The 20,000-nt window shown below is 45.7% G+C and overlaps 2 protein-coding genes across 2 annotated transcripts in view; one reads left to right on the top strand and one right to left on the bottom strand.

The window, feature by feature from the left end:
- hadhaa (hydroxyacyl-CoA dehydrogenase trifunctional multienzyme complex subunit alpha a) overlaps window positions 1-12,816 on the bottom strand; it is a 13,047-nt gene extending 231 nt beyond the window's left edge. Inside the window, exons 1-21 of the mRNA XM_083688698.1 lie at window positions 12,715-12,816; window positions 11,872-11,913; window positions 11,219-11,289; window positions 10,920-11,053; window positions 10,575-10,713; window positions 10,266-10,385; window positions 9,911-10,013; window positions 9,557-9,679; window positions 9,352-9,470; window positions 9,142-9,198; window positions 8,897-9,006; window positions 8,640-8,774; window positions 2,341-2,512; window positions 2,106-2,192; window positions 1,742-1,882; window positions 1,543-1,611; window positions 1,330-1,443; window positions 1,076-1,157; window positions 880-994; window positions 539-684; window positions 1-438 (exon numbers count right to left, since the gene is read on the bottom strand). The exon at window positions 1-438 is cut by the window's left edge and continues 231 nt beyond it. Coding sequence (XP_083544824.1) covers window positions 293-438; window positions 539-684; window positions 880-994; window positions 1,076-1,157; window positions 1,330-1,443; window positions 1,543-1,611; window positions 1,742-1,882; window positions 2,106-2,192; window positions 2,341-2,512; window positions 8,640-8,774; window positions 8,897-9,006; window positions 9,142-9,198; window positions 9,352-9,470; window positions 9,557-9,679; window positions 9,911-10,013; window positions 10,266-10,385; window positions 10,575-10,713; window positions 10,920-11,053; window positions 11,219-11,289; window positions 11,872-11,913; window positions 12,715-12,781 — 2,292 coding nt within the window. The 5' untranslated portion in view covers window positions 12,782-12,816 and the 3' untranslated portion in view covers window positions 1-292. The remainder of the gene's footprint in view (window positions 439-538; window positions 685-879; window positions 995-1,075; window positions 1,158-1,329; window positions 1,444-1,542; window positions 1,612-1,741; window positions 1,883-2,105; window positions 2,193-2,340; window positions 2,513-8,639; window positions 8,775-8,896; window positions 9,007-9,141; window positions 9,199-9,351; window positions 9,471-9,556; window positions 9,680-9,910; window positions 10,014-10,265; window positions 10,386-10,574; window positions 10,714-10,919; window positions 11,054-11,218; window positions 11,290-11,871; window positions 11,914-12,714) is intronic.
- Window positions 12,817-13,094: 278 nt separating this feature from the next.
- On the top strand, window positions 13,095-17,918 carry hadhb (hydroxyacyl-CoA dehydrogenase trifunctional multienzyme complex subunit beta). The gene is made up of 16 exons (XM_083689326.1): window positions 13,095-13,153; window positions 13,682-13,757; window positions 13,905-13,946; window positions 14,257-14,353; window positions 14,477-14,521; window positions 14,672-14,771; window positions 15,062-15,149; window positions 15,295-15,482; window positions 15,608-15,788; window positions 15,929-16,050; window positions 16,175-16,254; window positions 16,361-16,408; window positions 16,541-16,628; window positions 16,965-17,039; window positions 17,148-17,312; window positions 17,450-17,918. Exons 2-16 carry the CDS (start codon window positions 13,691-13,693, stop codon window positions 17,483-17,485), a joined length of 1,422 nt encoding a protein of 473 aa, XP_083545452.1. The 5' UTR covers window positions 13,095-13,153; window positions 13,682-13,690; the 3' UTR covers window positions 17,486-17,918.
- Window positions 17,919-20,000: the final 2,082 nt, after the last annotated feature.

Raw genomic sequence — 20,000 nt, 5'->3', positions numbered from 1 at the left:
CAATGACTTTCATCCACCCAGATAAATTCCACCATAGCCGAATGGGCAAAGTTGACCCATTACCATTATCCCTTACACCTTTCTAGGCCTGTAGGATCTACACAGCAGCCAAAGATAGGGACTAAAGGTGGGTTTGGAACACGGCATTAGCTATGTTCACAGACTGCATTCATACGCTTTCGTGACACAATCATTTTGTGGCAAAAACTGCCCAATGTTATTCCCGCGGTGGTGAAGCTCGCTGACTAGGAAAGGGTTCTTCTCGTTGAGGTGACAGAGGGAGGGGGCCAGGTTACTTGTGGAACTTCTTGGTTGAATCCTTGGCGTGGTCCAATAGCAGCTGGCAGGGAGTGAACTGATTACCATAAACAGCTTCAAAGCGGCTCATGATGGCCACCAGATGGTCTGCCCCAATCGAGTCCACATACCTGAATGGACCTGGAGACCAACAGAGAGATAAACCATCAACGACTATCAACAAACATTGTTTGTGTGTGTATGTATGTATGTATGTGTGTGTGTGTATAGTGTGTCGTACCTCCCAGGCAGGGGGGGAAGCCCAGTCCGAACACAGCCCCGATGTCTCCCTCCACTGGGTTACTCAGAATCCCCTCCTGCAGACACATCACTGCCTCGTTCACAAAGCGAGACACCAACCGGAGCTGGACATCAGAGTCACTCGACCTGCAACAAACAAGGGCACCCGCACGCACACACACACACACACACACACACACACACACACACACACACACACACACACACACACACACACACACACACACACACACAGTTGAGCCAGGAGGAGAAGTGATTAGAGAATACACACAGGGGGGGGGAGAGAGATGGGTGGATGAACAGAAAAGACAAGTCTCTTACACAGTGGGAGGTGCTGCTAGTTTATATTTCAGGAGGATTTCTTCGGCTTCCTGGTTCACGCTCTTGTCCTTCTTCTGCTTTCCATAGACGTAGCATCCCTTACCGGATTTACGACCTAGACACACACACACATTAGCCTCCTTACTAGACAACATGTGTGTAGAATGTGTGTGTGTATCAGGACTATCACTCTTACCTTTGAAGCCTTTCTCTACCAGGGTCTTGAGGACATCCACGTTTCCTCCTCCAAAACGAGAGCCGAAAGCTTTGCCCAGATCCTACAGTGCGTACACACACACACACACACACACGTCACTATAATCTATATCTGGTATCCCAGTTCTAATGGTGTCTATGGTCTGAACCAGTTCCACCTGTGACCACCGCTGCAGTACATCACATCTCATGTATGACCCCTCCGAATGACGCCATATCACGACGTTAAAGTACCTCGGCCACGTGGGCTGCCACATCGATGCCGACCTCATCAGCCAGCGTTGCCAGGCCAACTGGGAAGCCAAAGCCCGTCGTCAAGGCATCAAGCTTCTTTGGCCCTACCCCCTCCTGCAAATAAAAGAACCCCGCAAAAGTCTTGCATTAGCTATTTACAGTCCTTATCTCAGAGTAGATAAGATGGTCGTTCCATCTCTAGAGGAGGCTGACCTGTAACAGCCGGACAGCCTCGGCCAGCATGGGCGCCAGGCAGCGAGTAGTGTAGAACCCTGGACCATCCTAGAGGGAGAGGGGGAGAAAGAGAGGGGGGGGGAGAGAGTAAGTCCATTAAATGAATGTGTCCCTACACTATAATGTCCTCCCCACTATGTGTGTTTGTGTGTTTGTGTGTGTGTGTGTGTGTGCTCACCCCCACGACGATGATGATCTTTCCCTGTTTCAGTCCCACGCTGACAGCGGAGGCGGTGGTGTCTTTAGACGTCTTGTCTGTGGTGATGATCTCCAACAGCTGCATCTTGTCCACTGGAGAGAAGTAGTGCATGCCGATCACCTGCACACACACACACAGTCAGCCAGGCACACACACACACAAAAAACATGGACATAATATCAACAAAAAAGGACAACATTTGTGTTTACTCACTAAGGAAATATTAGTTCAGATATTGTTTTCACTCTGATAATCTTACATTTATATACTTGCTATTCTTCATGTTGCATTGTGATTGTGATGTATGATTGTGATGTGTGTGTGTGTGTGGTGACAGACTAACCTTCTCAGGGCGTTTGCTGACAGCAGCGATGTCTTTGATGGGCAGGGCCGAGGTGTTGGTCGCAAAGACACAGTGATCAGGAATCACCTAGCAACACAGACACAGTTACACACATTCATATTTAGACGTGCATCAGCTCTAGATATATATATATATAGCACATACCGTCCTCTGTGTATGTATAGCATGCACATTACAGTGTGTAGAGTGAGTGTGTGTGTGTACGTGTACTCACTGCCTCCACCTCCTTCAGTACTCGATGTTTGACGTTGATGTCCTCAAACACAGCCTCAATGACCATGTCCACTGTGTGAAAGCCTGTGTAGTCCAGCTGAGTTGAGAGGTTGGACAGAGTCGTGTCACGCTCAAACGACGTCAGAGCCCTCTTCTTCACCTTGTCATTCAACCTGGGAAGACACACACACACGCACACAGAGTGATGAGTGATAATACTATGCTATATGGTATGTAGGTACCCTCATATTTAAATGGTGGTATAGTAAAAGACATCAGCTAGAGGTGGGTCAGATTGAACACACTGTTACTCTAACCCAGGGCTTGGGCAAAACAGCCAGTGAGCCACAAGTATATTCTGGGATTGCGAGATGCATACACATTCATCACACTACTGAGGCAATATTGTTCTGGGATTAGATCCGATTTTTAGGGTTAGGGTTCACATGGGGCAGGACCAGGGCAGCAGGTAGTCTAGAGGTTAGAGAGACCGGCCAGCATTTCGATCGCCACCCCAGGAGGGAGCCGGATGTGAGCTGGTGACTGGAGGGTTGCTGGCATAATATCTAAAAGGTGCCTACCACTGCCATTGTGCCCTTGACCCCTAACTGCTCCAAGGGCACCGACTATGACTGACCCTGTGCTCTGAGCTCTGATCTCCCTGGGGGGCGGGGGGGAGGGGGTCTTAGTGGGTGAACATTCTGGGAGACAGTTTACATAGGTAGAACATACATAGGTAAGGCAAACATTTTGATACTAGTTTGTGTAGGGCTGTCAGTCTTATTGTCATAATGGGGTCACCAAGGGGATGATGTCATAATATTGTCATAACACATCATAATGGGGTCGCCAAGGGGATAGAGTCTTGGTAGGTGAACATTCTGGGAGACAGTTCAGTTGCAGAAAGACAGCACACTGGTAAGTCACACACCCCAACCTCTCTCACCTTTATAAGGCTCTACAACTGAATGTATAAGGCTTTATGAATGGCTGTATATGAGACTATATAACACTAAAATAGGTGGTGGTGGTGGTGGTGGGGGGGGGGGGGGCGTGCATGTGTGTTGTCTGGGGAAGGGGGGGGGGGGGTCAATTTGATAGCCTGATATACACAGTATTATAGATGACTTGGGCCATGCCATGACATTTCTTTCATTTGATTTCATATAATCTGGACTTATGTGACATAAGGAAATTGCTGATTAGTGTGAACTAATATGATTTCAGGTTAATCAAAGACATCTATCAGAAAGCATACAGGCCACAGACAAGATTAATCTCTACACTCTTTGAGGAATCCTCAGCCTTTGAACACATAGGGTAAGGCAAATGTTTTGATACTAGTTTGTGTAGGGCCTTATTGGCAGAATGTCATAATGGATGACATCATAATGGGGTCGCCAAGGGGATAGAGTCTTAGTAGGTGAACATTCTGGGAGACAGTTCAGTTGCAGAAAGACAGCACACTGGTAAGTCACACACCCCAACCTCTCTCACCTTTATAAGGCTCTACAACTGAATGTATAAGGCTTTATGAATGGCTGTAAATGAGACTATATAACACTAAAATAGGGGACGGGGACGGGACATGCATGTGTGCAGTGCATGTGTTGTATGGGGGGGGGGGGGGCAATTTCTCTATCTGAGCTGGTGAGGGTTGCTGGCATCATATCAAAAAGGTGCCTATCACTGCTGTTGTGCCCTTGAGCAAGGCACTTAACCCCTAACTGCTCCACAGGCTCCAACTATGGCTGACCCTGTGCTCTGATCTCCCTGGGGGGCAGGGGGGAGGGGGTCTTAGTGGTGAACATTCTGGGAGACAGTTTACATAGGTAGAACATACATAGGTAAGGCAAACATTTTGATACTAGTTTGTGTAGGGCTGTCAGTCTTATTGTCATAATGGGGTCACCAAGGGGATGATGTCATAATATTGTCATAACACATCATAATGGGGTCGCCAAGGGGATAGAGTCTTGGTAGGTGAACATTCTGGGAGACAGTTCAGTTGCAGAAAGACAGCACACTGGTAAGTCACACACCCCAACCTCTCTCACCTTTATAAGGCTCTACAACTGAATGTATAAGGCTTTATGAATGGCTGTATATGAGACTATATAACACTAAAATAGGTGGTGGGGGGGGGGGGTGTGTGCATGTGTGCAGTGCATGTGTGTTGTCTGGGGAGGAGGGGGGGTCAATTTGTCTATAAACTGATAGCCTGATGTAGACAGTATTATGGATGACTTGGGCCATGCCATGCTAGTTTGGCATGATGTCATCATGGATGACATCATAATGGGGTTGCCAAGGGGATAGAGTCTTAGTGGGTGAACATTCTGGGAGTCAGTTTAGTTGCAGAAAGACAGCACCCTGGTAAGTACCCTCCCTCAAGTTGTCCATACAGTGAAGTATACATATTCAGATTGTAGATATATAAACTATTGTTTTTGTTCAAACAAATATTTCCAGAAACAAGTAGGTGGTAATTATGGGTAAAAATATACATTTCTTTCATTTGATTTCATATAATCTGGATTTATGTGACATAAGGAAATTGCTGATTAGTGTGAACTAATATGATTTCAGGTTAATCAAAGACATCTATCAGAAAGCATACAGGCCACAGACAAGATTAATCTCTACACTCTTTGAGGAATCCTCAGCCTTTGAATACATAGGGTAAGGCAAATGTTTTAATACTAGTTTGTGTAGGGCCTTATTGGCAGAATGTCATAATGGATGACATCATAATGGGGTCGCCAAGGGGATAGAGTCTTAGTGGGTGAACATTCTGGGAGACAGTTCAGTTGCAGAAAGACAGCACACTGGTAAGTCACACACCCCAACCTCTCTCACCTCAGGCTCTACAACTGAATGTATAAGGCTTTATGAATGGCTGTAAATGAGACTATATAACACTAAAATAGGTGGGGGGAGGGCGTGCATGTGTGTTATCTGGGGGGGGGGGGCAATTTGTCTATAAACTGCTAGCCTGATATACACAGTATTATGGATGACTTGGGCCATGCCATGCTAGTTTGGCATGATGTCATCATGGATGACATCATAATGGGGTCGTCAAGGGGATAGAGTCTTGGTAGGTGAACATTCTGGGAGACAGTTCAGTTGCAGAAAGACAGCACCCTGGTAAGTCACACACCCCAACCCCAAAATGTATAAGGTTTTATGAATGGCGTGATAACTGTATGCTCTAAGTAAAGTATTACCTAATGGTTTTACACCTCTAGCAGGGAAGTTGATGAATGTTTATTGTATGGGTTTAAGATCAAAATGTAATAGAATCTGGTGAATTTGTCTTTGTTTCATGTTTATGCTGTTTATGTGTATTAATATGCTGCATTGTTATACTGTCGCATTGCACATATTTTGGTAGAAACACAACTGGTCTGCTTCCATCCCCACAACTCTACCTCTCTCCATAACAGTTATTATGGAGGAGTGGAGTAATGTCAGTCAGGACCACTGGTGTTTTGGTGAGGAGGTGGTCTTGCTACAGCACAAAGAGAGAAGGATGGACAGATTACACAAACTGGTGAGGAAAGTGCCACTCAAGATCCAGCGCTTTGTGAAACGTATGAAGAAGGATGGAGAGAAAGGGAGCGAAGGGAGCTATGGGAGGCTGGAGGAGGAGGAGGAGGAGGAGGTGGAGGAAAGACAGACCAAAAGACATAGGAAGACGGAGAGAATGATAAAGACACAGCGGAGGAAGGACGAGGAGCTCCCAAAAAGAGAAAGAGAAGAGAAAGACTTCAGGGAGAGGAAGAGAGGAGACAAAACGAGGGATGAGGAGGAGGAGAAGAGGGAGCATGAGGAGAGACGCGAAATTGAGGAAGAGGAGTTGATGAAGGAAGATATGAGAGTGAGTGATGGACACAGAGAGATGGAGGACGAGAGGACGAGGGCAGAGAAATGGATGATGATCCAGAGGCTGAGAGAGGAGAGACACGAGGTGGAGAGATTGGGACGGATGAGTGTGGAGGGATGGCGTGAGTGGAGCAGTGAGGAGAAGGAAATCCTGAAGAAGGAGCTGAGAAAGGAGGTAGAGGACCGAGTGAACAGCAAAAGAAGAGAGAATGAGGCAAAAAATAGGCAGAGAAAGCAACACAGTCTGCAGGAGAGAACGAGTGATGAAAAGAGAAAAGATAGGGAAGAGAGGGAGGAGAACGAGGAAAAGGAGGAAGAAATGTACCTTGAGTTGTTCATGGAACAAAACACTAAGAGGGAAGCAAGGGAAAGGGAAAAGGAAGAGAGGCAGAGAAAGACTGAATCTGAGAAAATGAAAGGTCTGGAAAGGAAGCGAGAGGAGGATGAGAGAGAAAGAGGGATGGCAAGTTTAGAGGAGAGGCGGCAACGGGGGAAGGCAACGGTTGAGCAGATAAAGGCAACAATCAATAACCTCATGAGAAAGGGAGAGGCACGAAAGACAAAGGAGTGGAGAAGAAAGGGGGAGTTCGAGGAGGAGAGAGAGCAGGGGGATGACAGATTAAGAAAAAGAAAGCTTGAGGGGGAGATCATGCAGGAAAAGATTCAGAAAAAGACAGAGGAAGATAAAAAGAAGAAGAAACCGGAGGAGAGGATCATGAGAGAGATCAAAATAAAGAGAACGAGAAAGGTGGAGGAGAAAAAAGAGGAGGAGGGAGAGAAAGAGGAGAAATCCTTGGAATGCGATGAAGAGTGGTCACAGACTGACTACAGTGAGAATGGAGAAACAACTGCCAATGGTGAGACGGCAAGGTTGAAAAGAAACCGAAAGGTTGAGACAGAATGCACAGACAGTGAGGATGGCGTGAGGGATGGAATAAAGCAAAAAGATGAGGACGAGGAAACGAAAGGCAACGTCCTGAGCGACTGGGAGGAAGATGTGGAGATAGTCGAACAAACAGAAAAGAAGAACGACAAACAGGGTACCGGCATAAAGAACGTGGGTCCGCACGCCGAGGGACAACGGACAGACGACAACGACTCTCTTGGAGACGAAAGAAAACAAAAAGATGGAGAGAAACATGTGTGTGGAGAGGAAAGGAGAACTAGAACTCATCTTGAGAGAGAGAAAACCATCCATGGTGAACATTGGACAAACAGTGAAGACACAGGATACGTTCAAAGCATCGTTCGCCCAAATTTCAAAATGCCTTTATCTTGTCTTTACCTTGGCAGTAATCTATGACGATGGGCCAGGAGTGACTACAATCTACTGTTCAAATACACCTTCATTACTCTGCTACAGGCAACACAGGCCTAATGCAAAATGATGAAGGTTTATCACACAGTAGCTTATACAGTCACTTCTGGCTACACGCTGCTTCAAAAGGTACGAATAAAATAAAAGAATTATGAAATAATTCTAATAACAAACCATAAGAACACAAAAAGAAGGATATGAAAATGGAAGAAAGAAAGAGAGAGAAAAGAGATGCAGACCAGACCCCATTAGACAGTGAGGATGAAAGGATGGCAAAGGAGGAGAGGAACAGAAGGATGTGACATGAGAAAGACCTGAGGAGAGAGAGAGAAAGGAAAGGGTTCTCTGCAGAGGAACAGTGCAGGCTGACTAATAAGATGACCCCACAGGAAGTTCCTCACAAAGAGACAGGAAGTCCCCCTGCATCCCAGCAGGTCAAACTGACACCACGACACAAAGGTAAGAACGTGTGGTACCTTGGCACATCTGCCTGACACCTCAACCTATGTAATGTCATTAATGCATGTTCTAAATTCTCTCTCTCTCTCCCTCTCTCAGATGTATATCTTCATGGCTGTATAAAGGGCTATGTTGAGGTCCTGAAGCCCATGGTGGGTAAACAGTGGGGAACATTCAAAGGTAAGAGTCTTCAGACATACAGTACAGCTGAAGACTGACACACAGAATCTCACAAATCCAACTAATTGCAGCACTTTGTCTTTTTCAGATTCATCCATGTCCTGGCACAGTGAACTGAACTCATTATGTTCAAATATTCATTTTCTTTTCTTTTTTATTCACTACGATATTTTGTCCATTTCTTAATGCATACAAAAAAAATAAAAACAATATTCTTCGCATTATATGTGTGTGTATGCTTTTCTGGGTCAGTCAAAGACTGTTCTGAGTAAAGTTAAGGAGAGATATGAACATCAGAAACAAAACTGTTGCGTTCATGCTCATGAATTTGTATTTTGTTTAGTGGCGGCCTCTAGTGGTGATTCTTTGTCATAACTGTGCTGCTCAGAGACAGATTCACTGTACAGCCAGCCATACAATGGTGTGTGAGTGTGTGTGTGTGTGTGCATATTTACCCTTTGTAGACCTGTTGCTCTCCCCTGCTGATCCCATCCACAGTCGTGTCCTTCAGCACAGTGTTCAGGCCCTTGTCCACAGACACCTGGGCAATGCCCGCTCCCATCAGCCCTGCCCCTAGGATCGTTAGGTTCCTGACCAATCACACAAAGGCACATATAAGACACAGCCTCGGCATTGGACCAGAGTCAGCATTGGCAGTATGGATCATACATTGCGATTGGACACCCCACAATTGCCCCCAGACTGTGCTTACTTTACTGCCCTCTCTGGGGTTCCGAAGCGGTTCTTCTTACAGATCACCTGACCCTGGTAAAGACCAATCAGAGCCCTGGACTCTGATGTCATCGCTAGCTTTCCAAAGTTCTGAAAGAGAGAGTGAGAGAGTGAGAGAGAGAGAGAGTGAGACTCAACTGTGGTATTCAAGCAGATAGTCTTTCAAGTGCGAGTGTAAAGGAGTTAGTTCTCGGAGCAGGGTTAAGTAGGAGATGTGTAACTCACCTGAGCTTCAGCCAGGTAGCCAGCGCTCGCTCCCTTCTCCATTCCAGCCTGCACACTCTGAAACACACAACAGACAGACAGAGTGTGTGAGAGGTACGTGTGTGCGCATGTGTGGTGTGAGAGGTGAGTGAGATATTATGGGAGAATGTTTGTAGCATAGAGGTGTGTGTAGAGTATCTGCATGGGTGTGTGTGTGTGTGTGTATCTTACCTCTATGATTTTGACAGGAGCAGGGTAAAGTCCTTTGGTTTGTTTCTGCACCTTCTCATTGACCGTTTTGTAGATCTTGTTCCTTACTGGGCCAAGACCCATCACGGCATCCTGCAGCTCTATACACACGCACACACACATTATTGCAGTGTTCATAGTGTATTTGTGTATGTGTGTTCAATGTGTGTGTGTGGCTATAGCTTACTCTGCATGAGGCCTTTCTCTTTCGTCAGGGGAACTTTCTTGTTGGCGATTCCTTTTGCCACACCGATAGCCACCTCCTCTAGATATTCTATGGTCCTCTCCTCTGCAGACTTCAGACCAGGACCTGAAGGATTCAATTACACATTGTAGGCCTATTATAACCAATCCTGGACTAAAAGGCAGGTCTTTGACTGACCTCTGAGACATTCACACATTGGAAGTGTGACAGTCTAGGAATAGTCTTCATCTTTGTCTGGGAAACCACCCACTTTATGTTGTATAAGAATTGACAAATATGCCTACGGACGTGAACAAAAAATGACACAAAAATGTGTGCGCGTGAACACACTCGTACCCAGTGGATCGACAAGCTGGTGCACCAGGCCCATCTTCTTGGCTTTATCTGCCCTGATGTTCCTGCCAGTCAGCATCATGTCAAACGCCCCGGGGAGACCCACCTACACACACACACACACACACACACACACACACACACACACACACACACACACACACACACACACACACACACACACACACACACACACACACACACACACACACACACACACACACACACACACACACACACACACCTCTATTTTTATTATTTGAATTCTTATGGCTGGAATACTTTGATTTTGATGTTAGCATCTCCCTTTGTATCTTTTTTTCCTGGGAAGCACAATTCAGTACAAAAGTGGGTGTACCATCTTGGGGAGTCTCTGTGTGCCCCCGGCTCCAGGCAGCAGTCCCAGCATCACCTCTGGTGTTCCCAGGATGGTCTTCTTGCTCTTAGTAGCCACACGGTATTGACAGGAGATTGCAAACTACACACACACACACACACACACATGCACCACACAGGTAGAGCACACAGAGAGACATGAGAGAGAGAACATTGAGAGAGAACATTTATGTTTCAACCTTTGTAACTGATAACTAACACAAACTGACATATGCGTTTGAACTTTTGTAACTGATTAACATCTCACATTCTCACGTTAAGAAATACACACCTCCAGACCTCCGCCCAGGCAGGAGCCGTTGATGGCAGCCACGATGGGGATGGGAGATTTCTCAATCTTCTCAAACATCTTCTGTCCCTCCTGAGACAAACCTGTCACCTCCTCACTGCTGCCACATGCCTGGATCATACTGGGGGGGAGGGAGAGAGAGAGAGAGGACTTTCAGTTATCTGCATTCTATTTTTCCTTAATTCCTGTTTTTTTTTTTTTTTTATGTTATGTTTTGCTCTCTTTGGTTTTATTGTGAAGCACATTGTATGGCTTATTACTACAGAACATGTGCTCTATGAATAAAACTTGATTGCAGGTTTTAAAGGGTAGTATAGAGGTTAGTACTTGATGTCGGCTCCAGCGATGAAGCAGCCAGGTTTGGATGAGATGAGGACGGCACTCTTCACGGCTGGGTTCGACCACACCTCCCCCATCACCTCTGTTAGCTCACTCTGCAACTGGACTGACAGGGTGTTCACCTGCATATATAGTCACACAGAAAACACACACACACACACACACACACACACACACACACACACACACACACACACACACACACACAGTGTCAGCGTGACATGTACTTTGAGTATGCACCTTAAAACTCAAACATAGACAGGCAGACAAGACACAGATACACAGACCTTGGAGTTTGGGTCGTTAAGACGAACAACAGCCACATCATCCTTGAGCTCGTAGCTGACATGAGTACGAGCTAGAGAGAGAGCGAGGGAGAGAAAGAGAGGGAGGAAGAAAGAACACATTATTACAGACACCTGCAGAAACCTCTATTATAGCTGATGTGATAAGTTGCTGTGAGATACTGCGAAGACAGATGACGGGGAAAGCAAAATAATGAAGACTGGTCTATTTTATTATGGTGGGATCAAGTTTGACAGCCAAATATCTGCATTATCATGTCTGTGTTAGAGTGCTGTCATCTTGTTTGGGTGTCTCCAGTGACTTTCAACTTTACCAGCGTATTAGAATCTGGGCAGGGGAGTTTTTTTTAAATATTGTATCAACAGAGAGGGAGATAATCATATCACAATATTTATTTGGATCAATAACTGTAATAGGAAGGGAATGACAACAAAAGTAACAATCCATTTCTTTGGTCAATTGTAATATTATTACTCGAATTGGGACAATACTCTGTTATATTACTTGTGACCGCAAAAAGTTATATTATTACTGTAATTTGGAATGTGTTACCCCCAACACTGGTAGAGACACAATGCAGTGGGTAGAGCCTATTTTCCTTATCAAGTAGTGTTATATAAAGTGTGATAGTTACCTGACAAGGAGGAGGACACTGAGATGTTTCGACAGGCATGACCTGAAACACAGACAGAGCAGGTGAACTATTGCCCATATACCCAAACCAGACAAAGATAGATTTGACCCCTGACCTACTAAGACTGTATCCTCACAACAAGCTCATTGGCTTTATGTCCTCTGCACTGGTTAAGCCAATAAGTGTACCTCGTAATCAGATGGTGTCATTATAAGGACCCATGAAGAAATAATCACAATCACTTTAGCTGTGTGTCTGACTCCTGGCTGGTCGTGAGTGTGGTCACTGTGTCAGTACCCTTTCACACACGGAGGTCACACACGGAGGTCACACACAGATTCTCCCAGTCTTGCACAGAGAGTGGGAACATACTGCCAATGATTCTCATAATCTCAGTGTAAACTCTAACAATAAAACTACACTGGGTGCCGCCCCCTCCCAATCTCATACTCTGTTGTATTAACATGTGCACGTGTATTTAATCAGTGGAGCATCAGAATGTAGCTAATATTTTACATTTTAACGGACAAATACATTGCAGAAAAGCTTACTTACAAATCAACACATTACTTTCAAATGTAAAGTAAATTGACTGCTCTGAACCAGCAAACTGGCCACCAACCAACATCAGGAGAGTTGTCGGTGACACGTAATCTAGCTCAGCAAACTAACTATGTAATACGCACGATTGAATGCCTACGCAGGCTAGTCCTCTGTCTGTCTGGCAAAGTAGGTGAAAGTTCACATGGCGTAGTTCATGGAATTAATGAAAGGAGGAAAAGTTAGCAAAAGCCGAGGCTCTCCTCCGACAAACAACGCCCAGTTGAATCAAAGATACTGTACCTGAGAATAATGAATATTTGCTAGTTGTGAATCTGGACAGAACACCGGCTGCACGAACTCCTGCCATCGCTAACCGTGAGGACAAAAACCGCTTCACTGACAGCTGGGGGCACGAGCATGTAAACCGGGAGAAGGACCCTGAGAACAGGTAAAAGAGAGCCGTTAAATAAAACATATGTGTATGAGGCTAATTAAATTATATTCTTCATGCAAATGCATTGTAATAAATTACGAATTTTATCTGATAGCATTATTTTAGCTGAAAGATGAAGGATGATTTGATATTAACGAGTTTACCACATTTGCATTCAGGCTAATCTATGGTCAACGAACATCTCGCGGGGTCTTGAGAACATGAGTGATTTTTGTAGTCTGTAGCTGAATCAGGCAGAGCGACTGACAGGGAAGCAGTGTCTGGACATAGATTATAAAAGCTCAGGTAAGACTGTTTGTTAGCTAACTACACTTGTCAACATGAATACAAAATAAGGGAGATATGTAAGTGTAGATAACATTAGGTCTTTCTAACTGCATGCAGCCGAGTCCTGTCTACAATTTCTAACTTTAAGCTAACCAGCTAGTTAGCTAATTTGCCAGCCGCTCAGCTAATACGTCGCAGCAAACAGCTGGCTAAATTGCCTGTATTTATTTGTATTTTGGCCGTACTATATGCATGCATTATTAATCAGGGCAATAGTCATTCAATCCAGTGATGGCATTGCCACTGAGTGTCCCATGACGAGGTTTTTGTCGCCTCTCCGCTGCCCTTGTCATTCTTTTGAACTGCGATCTGGGTGAAGGGTCACCACGGCGCGGGGTGGGGGCGGGGCCGGGTGTCCGTTCCTCACGGCAGGTTAAATCACCCCATCATATTATCCTTATCGCTCATAAATAGCTAAACGCAGTATGTAGTAGTGGACCTCAGTAAAATAACGGTAATTCTAATCTATTATGTGATCTTGTGCAGAAGGATAAGATGGCTTCCATGCTGATGAACTCGATGCGGAGCTCCCCGGTCAAACCTGCTTGGGCCATGCAGTTTGGTGAGTCCACTGGGTCTGCACACTACCAACCTGTGTGATTAGTAGTGAATGAACTCTGAATGTTGTGTAACACAATGGTATAATGTCATGAAGGATATACACAGTAAAGAGGGATGTATGTTTATGTGTGTGTTTGGTGTTCTGCAGTGGCCCGCTCCCTCAGTACGACAGCTCATCTCCAGGCTCATGGTAAGAATCACCACCTGTCATATGACACTGTCACCGTCTGCCTATACTAGCTATTGTCTCTCCTGTCCCTTTATTGTCACCTGTCCATAACTAAGCATCTGTCATCACAGTTTACTGTCTCTGATGTTTTTGGTCTGTCCTATGACTGCTTTAATTGACAGATTTTTTTTCTCTCTCCAGTCCAAAACCTTGGTATGAAAACCTTGGTATAATCCATGTTTGTGTAAGTGGGAGTGTTCACTCTGTTCTCTTTCCGTTCTCTCTCTCTCTCTCTCTCTCTCTCTCTCTCTCTCTCTCTCTCTCTCTCCAGTCCAGACCAAGAGTAAGAAGACTCTGGCCAAACCGGGGGTGAAGAACATAGTTCTGGTGGAAGGTGTCCGCACCCCTTTCCTGCTCTCAGGAACCACGTAAGTCCTGTTCTAGTCCTTTCTTAGACCTGTTCTAGTCCTAGTCCTGTCCTGGTGCAATTGACAATCAGACAGACTATGTCAGGGCTGGAGGTAAAGACTGGGCTGTGTTTGTGTTTACAGATACAGTGACCTAATGCCGCACGACCTTGCCAGAGCAGCTCTACAGTAAGTGAGACAATAAAGTGTCTTTGTGTACATGCATGCATGCATACATACATACCTACATACAAGGCCTATCTAATCATTCAACCAATTTCTGCTTGCATGTCTAGATTGGGGTTTTGGGGTAACTAGTACTTGTGTGTTTGTGTGTAGGGGTCTGCTCCATAAGACCAGTCTGCCCAAAGATGCTGTTGATTACATAATCTATGGAACTGTCATCCAGGAGGTGAAGACCAGCAACGTTGCCAGAGAGGTGAGTGCACAGACATACTCGTATACACAAACACTGCTAAACCTATGACCAGATTAACTTGTTCTCCAGTTGGCAGTCTCTCAGTACACACACACACACACACACACACACACACATACACACACACCACTCTCCTGTATCTGAGAGGTTGTCTGGAGGTTACTGATCACAAGAGACTTGAGTATATGCTTCTGGGGGTACATTAATTAATGTCCCTACTTGTCTTGTTATGTGGCTATTTATAGTAGCACTCCTGACTGACCCTATGAGTGTTTGTGTGTGTATTTCAGGCAGCGTTGGGTGCAGGTTTCTCTGATAAGATCCCCTCTCACACCGTAACTATGGCCTGCATCTCCTCCAACCAGGCCATGACCACAGGTGCGTGTGTGTGTGTGTGTGCGCGCGCGCGCGTGTGTATATCATGAATCCAGGCTGTTTGTTCGATTTCACATGTTAGAAAAAGCACCAAACAACTGAAATATCAGCCTCTAGTGGACGTATGTGTGTGTGTCTCTCTTTGTAGGCGCCGGTCTGATTGCTGCGGGACAGTGTGATGCCATCGTAGCAGGCGGGGTCGAGTTCATGTCGGACGTTCCTATTCGCCACAGCCGCAAGATGAGGAAGACCATGCTGTCACTCAACAGAGCCAAGACCCTGGGACAGAGACTCAGTCTCATTGGCAGCATTAGAATGGCACACCTCACACCAGAGGTACGCACATACATGCACCGTGCACTCAATGAACGGTAGAGGGTGTCACAGCTTATGTGCTGAAAAACCTTGGTCAAGTGCATAAGGTTGATTTATAGTCGTTGATATTTGATGTGTGTGTGTAGCTTCCTGCAGTAGCTGAGTTCTCCACGGCAGAGACGATGGGTCACAGTGCTGACCGTCTGGCCGCGGCGTTCGGAGTGACCCGGCTGGAGCAGGATGAGTTTGCCATCCGCTCGCACACACTCGCCAAGAAGGCCCAGGACGAAGGCCTGCTCAGTGATGTCATCAGCTTCAAGGTTCCAGGTAACCACAATGACACACACACACACACACACACTCTGTGTTGGCATGGCAACCCTACAGCAACCTCTGGGGGGGCCAGGCTTTATTTCCAGCGTGAGACTGTTGTTGCCACGGTGACAGTAAGCCTCTTCCCCCTACAGGTCGGGACATGGTAAGCAAGGACAACGGCATCCGCCCGTCCACCATGGAGCAGATGGCTAAACTGAAAGCTGCCTTCATCAAACCACACGGCACCGTTACTGCGGCTAACTCCTCCTTCCTGGTATACACGCACACACACACTATATGTCACTCCATCCAGTCGGGAGTTGGATTCAGACTAAATACACAATGAAAGTCCATAAACTGCAGAATGTCAACATAACGTTTGTTTGTGTGTCCCCTAGACAGACGGCGCCTCAGCTGTTCTCATCATGTCTGAAGAGAAAGCCCTGGCCATGGGCTACAAGCCCAAAGCTTACCTCAGGTACTCTATTACTACACTATGCAACACTAAACCACTCCACTGACTAGAGCAGCAGCTGTTGACCTGTTCCGGTTCACACTCTGTGTGCGTGTTCCTTTTTCTGCAGAGACTTTGTGTACGTGTCCCAAGACCCCAAAGACCAGCTGCTTCTAGGGTGAGTAATGACACCTAACCTACCCAGGTGCCAGTTGTTCGCCTTTATGTTTCTCTTCTCTGACTGACCCCTCCCCTCCCCTCCCCTCCCCTCCCCTCTCCTCTCCGTCATCTGTCTTATTCTCTCATTCAGGCCAACATACGGTACTCCTCAAGCTCTAGCGCGAGCCGGGTTAACCATGAATGACATCGATGTCTTTGAGTTCCACGAGGCCTTTGCTGTGAGTTACACATTCTGCGCGTGTGTGTGTGTGTGTGTGTGTGTGTGTGGGGGGGGGGGGTGGTGTTAAGGGGTTTGATCTCTCTTGTGTGGAGTAAGTTATAGATATGCAGTTGTATAATTGATATGGTTTTATTGATCATGTCTTCCTCTGTCAGGATAATTCCATTGTGGATTGGTTTATTCATGGGCATACATGTTTGAGGAGATATTGAGTAAGATTTCACTGCACTGTTCTGTATCCTGTGGTTATTGCTTCTGAGGTTGTCAAAAATCAATGCGTTTCCTCTTTGGCATCTATAGTAATACTGTGTGTGTGTGTGTGTGTGTGTTACAGGGCCAGATCATGGCAAATCTTAAAGCCATGGACTCTGACTGGTTTGCTCAGACTTACATGGGGAAGAAATCAAAGGTAATATTCAATTGTTAACATCAATGTGTACATCACCAAATCACCATCTTTTTTGTGATTGTGGGCAATGTTAATGCTGTCATTAATGCTGTGGACTGGTGTTTGTAGGTGGGGGCTCCTCCTATGGAGAAGTTTAACCTGTGGGGAGGGTCTCTGTCTCTGGGTCACCCGTTCGGAGCAACAGGCTGTCGCCTGGTAACAACAGTAGCACACCGACTACAGAAGGAGGGCGGGCAGTATGGACTGGTGGCAGCATGTGCTGCAGGAGGACAGGTAAAACACACACACACACAGTTCATTTTAATCACTCATACATCTAATCACACACACACACATACTGTACATTTTAATCACATATTCTAATCACACACGCACACAAAAACACTGATATCTGTTTTTTTGTGTTGCAGGGGCATGCCATGGTGATCGAGGCCTACCCTCAGTAGAACACAGGGCGGTCATTAGGTGGCGGTCTGTGGATTTAACACAGGAGAAGACTACACACACATCCACACATACACACACAGGAACGGACAGTACAGTACATACTAACACCACTTTGCCTTGTTGGGTTACGTACGTATGTGTGAAGGACTGTATGTGTGGCCATACTGAGTGTCTGTAATTTATAGCAGAGTTTTCTCTGGGAAAGTTGCCTTGATGTTTGGGTGCAACGTTGCAGTAAGTTCTCTGGCAGTGGCTAGTGATCATCTCCCACAGCCTGTAATGTAAGATAGAGCCTGGATCAGTCAGATGGGTATAATATGATGATAATGTAATGTTAATAATTTGTAATTTTGTTTTCTTACAAACTCACCAAATTAAATAATCTGTTATAAACCAGTGTGTTATTAAAGTGACTGCTATGAACTGTATATGACAAACTGATGTGTGAGAGTGTGTTGTTATGTTACGACTCACATCGCGGATTTGAAGACATTTCCACGAGTAAAAAAACACTCGCATTCACAACAGCTTCACTGTCATTCATATTATTTTTTCAAACTCATTTTTACTTATCATCCTTTCAGAAATAAAATGTTGTAAAGGTCAGAAATGTCACAACCACAGCACAGGTAGGCAAACTATGCACGGGTCATGTGAATGCGAGTGAGTCATCGTTTAGCCGTCTGCTTCATTTGAAGTTAAGACACCGCATCCTCTGTGCCTACCAATTTGTAACTAGATTTCTACAACACCAAGTACTAAATCTAATGACAAATGTGGCTATAATTTAACCTGCTACACCAGAAACGTGAACAGTTGCGCGTGTGGATGCAGGTTACATAGCCCTTCCAGTCTGTTTCTGCAAGGAACTTCAAATGTGTCAATGACGTTGAACTTGTTTTATGTTGAGTCCTGTCAAACCTGCATTTCTTCGCGTTGGGGTTTGTCCTTTACCTCCAAATATAAATGAGGACTGTATTTCGGTTAATCTGCTCGTTTTTCAAACACGTCGGCCTACCCATATTGCACGCATGTAGGCTAGGCCTTTTTATTGCATTATGTTTTTATTGCATTACCATACTATGAAGCTGAACGAATATGTTTTTAAGCGTCCAAAAAGCATTGAAACCTATAATGTCAGGCACTTTGCATCGTGTTTACGTGCGTACACTCCAAGCCTAATTTTACGTTGCTGCTGTAATGCAATGTCTACGCTTTACGCACGCACTAGTGCAGCAGGTAACATTGAATACAATAGTCTCAACTCCGTACGACGCTAGTCTCACGGTGGATTTCACGCGCTTGGTGTAGCAAGGCTGTAATCCAAAACAAATCCTCCTCGAGCTAGAGACCAGAGGGCCTGATCGAGCAGCATACAACTGATCTGACAACTGTGATACAAATGCATCATGTAACTTATCAATCAACCCGAATCACTGTTCCCATCGCAAGTCATGCAAGTATTTAATATGATGTACCTGATTCCGGACCAGACACCATTGGTAGACACAGTGATGTGGAGAAGGTGAAAGAAGAGGAAGATCTGGGGCCTCAGCGACTTAAGAGATGATAGTCCCTCCAGAAGACAGGGGCTGAATATGATTGACAGCTGCCATAAAGTCACACATAAACACACCCCGTGGTTGTGTGTATGAGTGTTTACGTACGCTCACTTGTACAATCAGACCTCACCCTTCTGAGATTTCAGCCGCAGAGGTGTGGAGTGTGCTAAACATTATTGTGGTAAGTTAACTCCAGTGCCGCCCCCTCGTTGTGTCGATTTAGCTTATTTCTTTAGGTGAGCAAATATTACCATGTATACAGTCTCTCTCTCTCAAAGCACCCACACATCGGCAGTGTGCTTGTTCCATAACTCTATGGCTTGATCCCCTGAGAGCTCACAGGGGGACTTAACACTGCTCCCCACACACTCACACACACTAGTTCAGGTCGGGGCTTGTTAACACAGCCTCTGTGTTTAACATATCCGTTGAAAATGTATTTTTCAAGATTTAATTTTCCTATTTAAACCCTGGGGTCTGTGTGTGTGTGTGTGTGTGTGTGTGTGTGTGTGTGTGTGTGTGTGCGCGCGCGCACGTGTGTGCACGTGCGCGTGTGTGCATCTGTGTTGCTGAGTTCATTAATGCAGCCAGGCTGTCACAGGGAACAGGCGAGGGAAATAAAACCAATGTTTTACTGCCAAGGCAAAACGGAGCTCAAATGTAAATAGCGGCAGAGCGCAGGAGAGGGTTTTGTTTAAAAGCTTCAAACCACCTCAACCCTGCGAGACACAGAGACACGCATACACACACCGACATACCAGGCGCCTCCCTGCCTCTCCCCGCCTCAGCACATCTTTGATCAGAAGGAGCCTTTTATGGGGTTTGACTGGAGAATGCACCCGCTGCTGTCACTACAAATCTACCTCACTCCGCTCAATCACAGAGAGAGAGAAAGAGATAGAGAAGGGGTGGGGGGGATAGAGGGTAAGGGGGGGGGGGGTAGATAGAGGGA

Source organism: Argentina silus, assembly GCF_951799395.1.
Source record: "Argentina silus genome assembly, chromosome: 17".
NCBI lineage: Eukaryota > Metazoa > Chordata > Actinopteri > Argentiniformes > Argentinidae > Argentina > Argentina silus.
Note: the sequence above shows the minus strand (reverse complement) of the source record. Positions and strands in the feature narration are given on the sequence as shown.

Coding starts and splice junctions, on each gene's coding strand:
- hadhb (XM_083689326.1), top strand. CDS start 13,691: ATGGCTTCCATGCTGATGAACTCGATGCGGAGCTCCCCGGTCAAACCT. Junction 13,758..13,904: donor TGCTTGGGCCATGCAGTTTG/GTGAGTCCACTG, acceptor GGTGTTCTGCAG/TGGCCCGCTCCCTCAGTACG. Junction 14,522..14,671: donor CTTGCCAGAGCAGCTCTACA/GTAAGTGAGACA, acceptor GTTTGTGTGTAG/GGGTCTGCTCCATAAGACCA.